Here is a 12197-nt window from a genome sequence, read left to right as displayed (position 1 = left end):
GGAAAGGCGTGGCCGTTCTTGTTAGGTGTCTGACGTGACTGTCCAGACAATGCAAACTGCTGCAACTTAGTTAGTACTGAAATAATCTTTTAGTCCTAACTACTTTGTTATACCTTTTAATAACAAGGCAAACACTGCGTCATGCTTTTATGTGCTTTGATAACCTTTCTTGGATGAAGTAAAAATCTAAAGATCATTTTTTCTGCCTTACTTTTTTTTGGAAACATACATTCCACTAGAAACCAATACCATGCTCAAGGTTTTCAGAGGAAGATAAAATTACATATAAGCACAAGGTTTTAACTAAATATTGAAATTAGAAATATATGAAGAGAATGAATGTAGATTCTTAGAAAAAGACAAAACTGGGCCAGGTGCGGTGGCTTTCGTCTGTAATCCCAGCACTTTGGGAGGCCCAGGCGGGCAGATCACGAAGTCAGGAGATCGAGACCATCCTGGCTAACACGGTGAAACCCTGCCTCTACTAAAAATACAAAAAATTAGCCGGGCATGGTGGCGGGTTCCCGTAGTCGCAGCTGCTCCGGAGGCTGAGGCAGGAGAATGGTGTGAACCCAGGAGGTGGAGCTTGCAGTGAACCGAGATTGCGCCACTGCTCTCTAGCCTGGGCAACAGGGTGAGACTCTGTCTCCAAAAAAAAAAGAAAGAAGGAAAAAAACAAAACCTGGTTACCTGGTTTACTTGTTTAGCAGTGTGCACATTTTTCTGGCTGCCAAAGAAAAAATTAAGGTTGCTTGTTCTTTTTTGTTTTCATTAGAATGGTCACATTTTAAAAACTTAACTTGGATTTTTATTTTTCGTATACATTCTTTTATTTTTCCCAACTCTTCAGCACTATTTTTTTCCAGGCTATGCAGGAGATAAACACTCACTGATCCATGTTGTAGAAAGTTAATCCATTTTGGGTTTGATAAGGAGCAACTTGAAATCATTGTACACAAGAAAAGGTGGAAATTTAGGTCAATAATTATTTCCTTTGTTTCCCACAGAAAATAAATGACTTAATACTTGATAGTAATCTTCATTTTCTCTTAATACAAAAGACCAGTGATGTTACTTCGTTATATACTCCCTTCAGTGTTGTGAATGTTTTTTCATTGCTATTCAAACAACTTTTCATAAAGGTATTTTGTTTTTTGGTTTTGATAACCATGAGTTTGTAGAATAAAATGGTAGTAAATTTTTTTTGAAAATGTGGCTAATCAGAGGATTGGTTGATAGCATTTTTTTAAAATTTTAACCAAACTTGTATTTCCATGTTTGGATAAATTTGACTTTATTAGTCTCTTTTACATGATTTGAACCTGCACAGCTTAAGAGAAATCTTTCCCTCTGTGTAACCGATTTTAGGTAAGCAAAATATATTGAAATTAAATACTACACCCAGATATTCATGTATCCCAGAATGTAGTAGTTCCTTTGAGGGATATAGGAGGAATGTGACATGGTTTTCTTTTCCTATTTGGTTTCCTGTCTTAACCTTAGTGGAAAATCTAGAAAAATCTTTGTCATTCTTGACACTCTTCTCCCAGCTCTTTCTTAACCACCAGCACTTCCTTCATCTCAGTCATCAAAGGCTGTACAGCTATGAACTGTCTCTCAAATATTTTTCCTCCTCTTTCTTCCCACTGCCACTGCGACCTCACCACCTCTTCCCATGTCCTGTTGTGGTGGGCTGTAAGCTGGCTGCACTTTCTTTTGTATCACATCAGACATCTTTGTAAGTCAGCTTCCAAATTGCTTCTAGTCCTGTCTTTCTGTAAACAACACTTAAACTTAGCTTTTGCTTAATAAGCCTTCATGACTCGTCATCACCTGTTATGTGATACCCATACACGTTTCTTCCCCTTTTACGTCAAGCTGTCTTAAGGCAGGGAGCCTTTCCGTCTTGTTCATTTGCACCCCTAGCAAGTAGCACCCAACAGGCATTACAGAAACATTTTTGAAGAAATGAATTACCATAACATATAAGAAGCTTGATATGGCTCGGCTGTGTGTCCCCACTCAAATCTCATGTCAAATTTCAACTTTATTGTTGAAGGTGGGGCCTGGTGGGAGGTGATTGGATCATGGGGGGCAGTTTCTAATGATTTAGCACCACTGCCCTACTGCTGTCTTGTGAGTGAATTCTCAGGAGATCTGGTTGTTTAAAAGTGTGCAGCAGCTCCCGCTTCGCTCTCCTCCTCTGCTCCGGCCATGTAAGACATGCCTCCTTCCTCTTCGCCTTCTGCCATGATTGTAAGTTTCCTGAGGCCTCCCCGGCCATGCTTCATGTACAAGCCTGTGGAACTGTGAGTCAGTTAAACCTCATTTCTTTAAAAATTACCTGGTATCCGGTAGTTCTTCAGAACAACGCGATAAGGGACTGATACAACCCTTCATGACCTGACACAACCCTTCATGACCTGACTCCAAGTTACTTTTCTGGTCTTATCTCTAGTTACTTCTCCAATGAACATTATGTTTAGCCATGCCAAATTCTGTTTTATTGTTCACCAATATGGGGAATTTCATATCTCTTAAGATTTTGCCTATGTTCATCCCATCTGTCAACAACAAGCTTATCTCGTAGATCCTGGAGAATGATTAGATCTTATTTTTTTTATTAGTCCAACAAATATTTATTTACTTAATGGTGTAAGTTTCAAGGCTAGGATAGGAGTACTGTTACGAACAAAAAGGGAACTCTCTGTCCTCCTGGAACTTATGTTCTAGTGTAATGACATATAAAGAGTCTGTCAGGTAGTGGTGAGTACTGTGATGGAATAGAATGCACACAGTCCTGGAGGGAGGAGCATTTTTGATATGGTCAAGATGTAGCCTGAGCTAAATGGTGGACAATGGGGTTGGGGAAGTGGTTAGAGGCACGTGCTGTAGGTCAGGGCAAGAACTTCAGAATGAGCTTGGAGCTCTCCTCTCCATTGTATATGGGATCAGTTTGCCTTTGCCTTGCTACTTGCACCTCAGCCGTGGTACTTGGTCTCTTGATATATCAGGAGCCTGAAACCCACTAGCCAGAGTTGCTTGCACAGTTCTAGGCTTACACAGCTTTGTAGCAGTGCCAAAGTACCCTGTGCTTTGAGGATCTCTATCCCTGGAAGCAATGAAAAATAGATTGTCATCCTGAATTTAGACTCATTATCATTTTCATAATCTTGGACAGATTATATAATCTCTCCAAACTTTAATAATTTTCTCGTCTAAAATAGCTGTAGTAAAAAAAAAAAAAAGTTGATGTGCAATTAAATGACTGGAATGAAACTCCACAGAACTTTCTCTTTTTTGCTCACTGATACATCCTAAATAACTGGAACAGTGACTGGCCCTCAATAAGTATATTGTGAATGAATCAGTGTATGAAGGAATGATGAATGAATGTAAAGCACATGAAACAACCCCTGGTACATATGTTGAATAAATGTTATTATAACTGTTATCATAATTTGTAAAATTAGGGAACCTTGTGAGGATATTGTGGTTGTATTGCAAATGTACTTCTTGATCGTCTATGAGGCCTTTCTGCTGCATTGGCACTTCTGCCCAGGCTCATGGTGCCTGGCTTCTGCGTCCAAGCATGTGTTGGGGAGGCCTGGCATCATGGACTGGAGCACGCAGCCAGCTTTCTGGTTTCTCTCTACTCCTGTTTCCTAGCTCTGGACTGTTGGGGTTAGGTCCTGAGAATTAGTTTCTGCTAGCCTCGTCTCCCAGAGGGATCTTGTTTCTGGCTTTCTGTTCCAGGACTGAAGTCAATTCTCATCTTTACCTCACATCAAACCCACTTGTAAGTCCATCTCTACCCTAATACCTGCCTCCACATGTCAGATCTCTCCTCATAATGTTAATACCTGTTCAGCTGAACTGAAGTTTTGTCCTCCTTCTCTAGGGATTGGTTGGTGGTAGGTTAATACTTCTCTTGCCATGATGTTTTCTTGCTTTCTGAACACTCCTCTTATCCATGGTTCATGACTGTGGTGCAGATGGTAAGGAATGACAGGCAAGTAGAAGCCCTCACTGCGTATTTAAGGAAAGATTTAGCCAACTCACAACCCCCAAGTGTGTGCAGTTTTTCGAGTACAAATGACAGAAATACTTTTCTATTACAATTTGTGTAAATGCTGGGGTGAAAAGTGTTATTCGGAAGCTCAGATGTCATTTTAACCATCTTCTGCCCAATGAACAAAGGAAAGTAGGCATGCATCTGCTGTAATTCTTAAAAATGTATTGAGGCCTTCGGAAATGCCAGTAGTAAATTTTGGCTCCCAGTTTGGATTGGATTGGTTGCCCTTTTGAAAAGCATCCATTTGCAGCCTGAATAAGAACATCCGCTGTTCATGGCTAGTTCAGCAACTATCACTAATAGGAAATATTTTTTAAAATATTAGTATAAACTACACATTGTTGTGATAGCTTGGCACTTTACCAACATAGGAAACAGACTGATCATTGCTATCAGGAAATTAAAAATTGCTGCATTACATAGATAGTTTTACTAGTCTTTAGGAGAGATACTGTTCCATGTGCTTCAATGTGAGGATTTTAATGGAATGATTCTGTTTTTGAAACTGAAGACAAATATTTCAGAATAATGTAATTTGGATCATTGAAACATATGGGGGATTTTAGGTGAGAGTCCCAATAGGCCTATGGTTTTGGCTTTTATTTCTCTTAATAAAATACAGTTATTGACATTGATATCCCTTCTCCCAAGATGCAAAAGAATGTAAGATGAAAGGCTGGGCTAGAATGGCAAAGTCTGTGTTTGAAGGGATGTTTGTTTTGTCCCACTTCTGGTACTTTGATTAGTTATATGCCCTCTATGAAACTGAGTTATCAGCATGAGGATATGTGAGTAGAGAAAAGGATGTTTTTACACTTAGCCATTATAAATTAAATGTAATGCTGAGAGGCATCTGTCCTGAGTATAAAAGGTAGAAGGTGAAGTTAGTGTTTCATTGAAGTACATGAAACCATTGTGAAAATACTGAGTGAGCCGCCAAAGACAAGAATATTTTTTAAAAGCTGGGTAGCAAATGAAGTTACTTGCTAAATTAATTATGAGATATTCCTAGGATAGAAACATATAATCTCATCAAATTAAGAAAATATGTGGAAAACTTGATTTAAAGGGAAAAAAATATTAATAGCTTTGAAATAGCTTTGAAACCAGAGACTGATTCTCCAAATCGTAGCTACTTACCAGTGACCACAAGTTTCACATTTAGTTCCATAGTTAAATTAGCCCAGCTCAGGGTGGAGCTGTTACTGAGATTCCAGAGTGTCTCTGTTGGGACCTTCAATAAGGTGTTCATATTTTTTTTCTATTGTATTAGGAGTGCATATTGATATAGAGAAAGGTAAGTGAGTGGACAGGTAGGTACATAGAGTATGTCGGTTAAGAGTGCTGGCTTGGGGTCACACTCATTGGTTTTCTTTTTTTTTTTTTTTTCAATACAGCTGTATTGCTTACTGATTGTGTGGGCTTGGGCAATTTAACCTCCTTATGTCTCAGATGCCTCAACATCAGATAATACAGCATCAACCTCTTGGGTTGCAGTGAGGATTAGATGAGCAGCTATATGCACAACTCTTAGCACATGGTCTGGCTCACAGTAAATATGCAAATATCTGTATTATTTTTGTTACCAAGATAATGACAAAATGATTGTTGCTTCATGCCACTGTGTGATTTGTTGCATAGCAGTAGACAACTGAAATAATTACCTAAACATTATTTCAATCTATTAGGTTGGTTAATCCTTACCCAGAGAGAGGGAGGAATTCACTGATGTGCTTGTATATAAGCAAAGATTTTGCAATTAGTTGTTAACCTGTTAGTTAGTGGAACTGGCACATCTGCAATAGGGCTTGAAAAAAATTGCTGTTATTGGTGTTTGTTGTTGTTAGGGTAGAAGTGAGAGAAGTTGAATTCTCTAAGAAATCTTTTTTATGCAAACCCCTAATTGCCCTGTAATCTGATTCTGATACTTTTTCTATAGGAAGAGGTACCCACAGGATGTTACTTTTAGCCAGTTGGCACTCTTGCATTGCAAACCTTTAAGAATCTGCTATGCCATCTTGGTGGCTCACGCCTGTATTCCCAGCACTTTGGGAGGCCAAGGCAGATGGATCACTTGAGGCCAGGTGTTTGAGACCAGCCTATCCAACAAGGTGAAACCCCTTCTCTACAAAAAATAGAAAAAATTAGGCGTGGTGGCGCATGCTTGTAATCCCAACTGCTTGGGATGCTGAGGCACAAGAATCGCTTGAACCTGGGAGGCAGAGATTGCAGTAAGCTGAGATCGTGTCACTGCACTCCAGCCTCAGTGATAGAGTGAGACTCTGTCTCAAAAAAAAAAAAAAGAATCTGCTATGGAAGTGTCCCAACCAACTTGGTGCAGTGAATCTTGACTGTTCATATGTCCCTCACATCACTGTCTAGCATAACGTGGATGTGGGGCAGGGGCGACATATTCTTATTTCTCATCACCTGTAGCTGAACATAAAGATTTAAAGTGGATGTGTATTTAAATAAATATATTATATATCCTGTATCTACAAAGAGCAAAACAAATACCAGAAGTTATTTTTGACTTATGACAGGAACTCTTGTTTAAAAGTTTAGAACTGTTGAGTATTGACTAGCTAGCTCCTTATTACTCCAGTTGTGCAAAATGAGTCAAGGTCAGGAGAAGAGAAAGGAAAAGACCTGCCTTGGGAGGTTAGGAGGGCACATTGTAGGAGTTGACCTGGAAAGTCACCCCATTGTATGTTTTTATGAGTTCTGGTCATTGAAGATCAGTCCGTTTCCTTGCTGCACATTACATTCAGAATATTTTGAGATGTTGGGATGAACGACTGTTGGGGTTATATGTTTTTTGACAGGGAGAGCGAATGTCAGCTGGACTACTGTGTTGCCAACTCTTTTTTTTTTTTTTTTTGAGACAGTCTCCCTCTGTCGTTCAGGCTGGAGTGCAGTGGCACGATCTTGGCTCACAGCAACCTCTGCCTCCCGGGTTCAAGCGATTCTTCTGCCTCAGCCTCCTGAGTAGCTGATACTACAGGCGCCCACCACAATGCCTGGCTAATTTTTGTATTTTTTGTAGAGACAGAATTTGACTATGTTGGCCAGGCTGGTCTCAAACTCCTGAGCTCAAGTTACCTGCCCACCTCAGCCTCCCAAAGTGCTGTGATTACAAGAGTGAGCCACCACGCCCGGCCACTGCCAATTCATATTTGGTAAATGGGATATCAAGATTATCCTTCTCATCCCGTGCACATGGAATTGGTCAACAGCCAACTAACAAATTCTATGGATGATTTTTCACTAATTGGTACAATTCACTCATGAAACAAATGTATAAGCATACATAAAGTATTTCTTGAGGGTTGTGTAACATCAAAATGTTTGTTATAAATACACAGAATACTACATTACTAAAATTGATGACTGTAATTTTATTCATCTCTTAGGAATCAGTTGAGCTATTGATTCCACAGCAAATGTGTTTTGATTAAGATCATGGCAAGATATGTTTGACAGCAGTTCCAAATTATTAGAATCTAGTACATATTTAAAGTCTACATTCATCTGAGATTATATGTATCTGATCTTAGCTCAGTGAGATACATCTATCAATATTTTGTTTCAAGGACTGTATTGTCAATGCTGTGTAATTACCATGTGTTGTGTAAAAATCACACACCTTCCTTGATAGTTTGGAGCATGCCGTGATACTGAACGCTTATGTTTATGAGAATTGAGGTTAGATCCATGAATGCAGAGATGAATATGCTTCACATGTGTTTGCAACAGGTATATATACAGATTGAATCTGCACTAGTTGAAAGAGTTTAACAGTTGAAGCTTAGTTCCCCAGCTGTGAACATTGTTATTTATGGTGTTTATTATAGTTGTGGCTGTGAATGATTCTATAAAATCATAGAAAGATTTCCAGGAAAACTTGATTTCTTAAAAAAATCGAGATTGTTTTACTTTTTTCACTTGTACATGAAATTAAACTGTACATTTTGACTTAAACACATGTAGAATTATTCAAGAACAATATAAATTTAAAGAAAAACCATCATGAATATATAGTGATATTTAAATGTGTTAAGTGGAACACAGACCCAGTCAGGTTTTCATGATTTATCAGTTTTTAACTTCAAAGACTCCAGTTAGCTTGCATTTTTTAAACTAATGAGTTTATCACAGCCAGTGGGGAAAATGGTTAAAGTATATCAGCTGTAAATTGGTACAAAGCACTAAAAGGGACATTAGCCTCTAATCAGATTCTAACAGTTCATTAAATCTGCGTTTCCAGAATCGCTCTTTGTCTTTTCTCTTCTTTTGCTTGGGCCTTCCTTGTAAGGCATCTTCTTGCCTTTTCATCTGGGCAAGAACTCCTCCGGGGTAGGAAGCAATATCAGCTCATCCTTCATTGTCTACCAGCCAAACAGCCTACAGGGTGCTTTGTTAAGGTGGATTCCTAGAGCTGCTGCCAGACTCCAGCGAGTCGAGGGCTGGCCGGCTGCAGGAAGGCTTTCCTGAGACTGGATGGTGGTAAGCCAAGCTGGCGGCTGCCAACCTCGGAAGCCAGTGACACGTTAGGATTTGAGATCCCTGCCCCGTGTGAAAACAACCCACAGGCCTCCATGAAAGGGTTTCAAGTTCAGAACAACTCATCCAAGCTCACCAGTAATATACCACAGTTCCTTCTGCTGTAAATTATCTATTAAGATGTAAAATTCTGAAAAAAAGGGACAAGTCAAAAGCAAACATTTTTAAAAAGTATCCTGCCAATTTTGAAAATATTGAACATTTATAGGGAAATAATATTGACAGTAATTTTTCTTCTTTTTATCACCTAATAGACTAGGTGGTGTAGACTTTTTAAATGCTCATTAACTCCAGGGTAAATTTTTTTTTTTTTTTGATTCCTTGGAGCAAATATTTATAAGAGGCTCTGTACGTTTTATTTCTTGGAACATTTTTCTTAACAAAAAGAAGAGTCAAGAAATATGAGAAATAGAGTTTCACTATACTGCACTCTGTTAGTATTATTTGGTAATAAGAACATGTAATTTATGATTTGTTGAAAGGAGAGTCGTTTTTATTTATTTATTTTTGAGATGGAGTTTCACTCTTGTTCCCCGGGCCGGAGTGCAGTGGTGCAATCTCTGCTCACTGCAACCTCCACCTCCCAGGTTCAAGCGATTCTCTTGCCTCAGCCTCCTGAGTAGCTTGGATTACAGGTGCCTGCCACCACGCCCAGCTAATTTTTGTATTTTTAGTAGAGACAGGGTTTCACCGTGTTGGCCAGGCTGGTCTCGAACTCCTGACCTCAGGTGATCCACCTGCCTCAGCCTCCTAAAGTGCTGGGGTTACAGGCATGAGCCACTGTGCCTGGCCCAGTTGTTTTTATTTAACCTGCTATTTTGTAGAAAAGCAACCATATTAAAGGTGAACACCTGAAGATTTAGAAATTATACTTATCTTTTTCACCAGGTAGGCAAAATATTTAGAAACTGATTTCTCTTAATAAGACCACTTTAGTGTCCTGTGGTTACATTCTGTAATTAAGTAAAAATAACCATTCTAAAATCTCAATCAAATTTAGTTCTATCAGATTTGTAGTTGAGTCAATATGTAACAGAGAAATTAGCATTCTAAACATGTTTAAAAATATGAGCCTGATTTGGGCCTTACGTGAGCACTGAAGTGTGATTCTGACTCCCTTCCTAGGTTGCTGACTGTAGAAAATCCCCAAGGCGGTGACAATTATGTAGAAAATAACCTTGATTTAATCTTTTATAAATGGTGTTTGAAATGTTATTGAGCTACAATATAAATAAGATTTTCTTTTCAAGAGGTGGTAAATTGAGCAAAACATATGCCAGAATAAAGACCAAATAATTGTTTGTTATTTAGTTCAGCCTAAAAATTCACTCTTAATCTAAGATTTATGTTGGTTGTTTTTAAAGTAGATATTTGGAGGTTGCTAGGTAGAAATTTTCATTTGACCAGAATTGCCATGACATAAAAATTAAATGTATGGAATTATCTTGATTTTAAATGATTTAGGCTTTGACTAATATGAGAGTTTATAAATTTTTATGTTATTTTCTCCTTTATGGATATCTTTGCACAATACAATTTCCAGAACTAAGGGAAGAGAAAAACTTGCCTTCTGTTTCCTTCCACTATTGTGAAAGCGTGATGAATTGTTGTAGCCCCATATAAATTAATGTAAGGTTTCCATACTCCAATTTATTACGGTCTGATCTCAAACCCAGAGGTCAGAGAATCAGACTGATTAATTCAACTGCTTGGTCATTATTTCAAATGAAAGTTCAGAGTGGAGGGGGGGGATAATTGGTTATGCTGATATTCTCATTTAATTATTCTTTATTGTTTAAAAAATTAAGTTAGCAGTACTAAATGTACTACAATGAGGGAAGACTCTCCCAGAGGTCCTCTTTTGAATGCTTTAGAGCTGAATCTTTCTCTCTCCCTTCTATTCTCAGAATATCAACACCTTTGAGAACAGAATGTTAATGCTTGATGGGATGCCGGCAGTCAGAGTCAAAACAGAGCTTTTGGAATCTGAACAAGGGGTAAGTACAAGTTTCCAGCAATGCCCCACTCCTTTTGATGAGAGTGGCATTCTTCTGCAGAGCATCCTGAGGTTTGCAGAGCACTTCTGCGGTTTCCCTTGCTTAAGCTTTTCTCTCTCAGGTTAAAACAAACAAAAATCTGAGATTGTGGTTGATCTGTACCCATTTGCAACTTCAACTATTATTTTCTTGGAAGGGATAGTGTCCTAAAATTTGGAAGGCATAGTGACATTATAAGAACCATATGGCTATATCTAAATTGGTAAATGATTTGAAAAGCTAACAAAAATCCAAAGCAAAGAGGAAGTATTAATAAGGTGAGAATATAACGTCAGTGTCATCATAGTTTGGTTGATTCTAATCAGGAAATGACAAAGTACAGCTATGAGAATGTTACTGTTTGTTGAATGGGTTTCTCTTTTGACATTTGTACTTGCCTTTTCTTACTGTAGGAGTACTGGGGGGTAGTTGATGAGGTCACTGAATTTGAAAAATTTCTAAAAGCGAAAGAAAGATTATTTAACAATACATAGCCAAACCAATGAATTAATTTATGGGTACTGAAAATACAAGGACTACGAGTGCATATTTTTTAATGACATAGATTTTATAATGAACATTTATGGCTTCACTGATTTATTTAAGAGCATAAGAGCAGGATAATTGGCTGCAGCATTGGCAACTTTAAGGGATAAAGTGCTGCTCATGTGGCTGAGTGCCCATTGGCTACTTATCTTATTAAACCACCACCACTGAGGCAGCACAGGTGACTGATAGAAGGACGTAAATACGTATATAATCTTTACCTTATGGGGTGGGGGGAGGGGGAGGGATAGCATTAGGAGATATACCTAATGCTAAATGAGTTAATGGGTGCAGCACACCAACATGGCACATGTATATATGTAACAAACCTGCACATTGTGCACATGTACCCTAAAACTTAAAGTATAATAATAAAAACAAACTAAAAATTGCAATGTTTTATACTTGAACATTCAAAAGAAATTTTAAATGTGAATAAAATCTCACTGTTAGAGTATAAAAATCAATGTAGATGAGTACATCCGTGATCCCACTCAAAGGGTTAAGATATTGATGTCCCAAAAGGATTTCATAATGAGAACATTCAAGGTTATGGATCCAGATGGTAGTATTTAGAGGGTCTCTTCAATAACTTCTGCATACTTGAGCATCACGTAGCGAGCTGTGTGGCATCTCAATATAATTTCTGTTTTTCAGTGTAAGCCTGTGTTTGAACAGAGCCTCATCGTGGTAGAGGATGTCATTTCACCTCTATGTTCTGGGTTGAGTTTTGTAGCTCTGAAATGAACTTTGTGGAGTATGTCAACCAATAACATGACTCCACAGTCCTATACGTGATGTAATGACCAATTCATATAGATTCAGCCCAAGACACAGGCAGTAGAGGATCATGAAGGAGAAGACCATGGCAATTACTAACATTGGTTCAGTATAGACAACCTTTCAGAAAAAGTCATGTGTTCAACTGGATTTTCTAGCTGGATTCACTAAGTTAAATTCTATATATCTTCCAAACC

General features: G+C 38.3%; 1 protein-coding gene across 5 annotated transcripts in view; it reads left to right on the top strand.

Moving 5' to 3' along the window:
- The window catches only part of KLF12 (KLF transcription factor 12), a 632776-nt gene that overhangs the window by 361100 nt on the left and 259479 nt on the right, over positions 1–12197 (top strand). For all 5 annotated transcript variants that reach the window (XM_032151017.2, XM_032151016.2, XM_032151015.2 and 2 more), the window contains one exon: positions 10546–10635. In XM_032151017.2, the coding sequence (XP_032006908.1) occupies positions 10546–10635 (90 nt within the window). The remainder of the gene's footprint in view (positions 1–10545; positions 10636–12197) is intronic.

Source organism: Hylobates moloch, unplaced genomic scaffold (assembly GCF_009828535.3).
Source record: "Hylobates moloch isolate HMO894 unplaced genomic scaffold, HMol_V3 SCAFFOLD_4, whole genome shotgun sequence".
Lineage (NCBI taxonomy): Eukaryota > Metazoa > Chordata > Mammalia > Primates > Hylobatidae > Hylobates > Hylobates moloch.
Note: the sequence above shows the minus strand (reverse complement) of the source record. Positions and strands in the feature narration are given on the sequence as shown.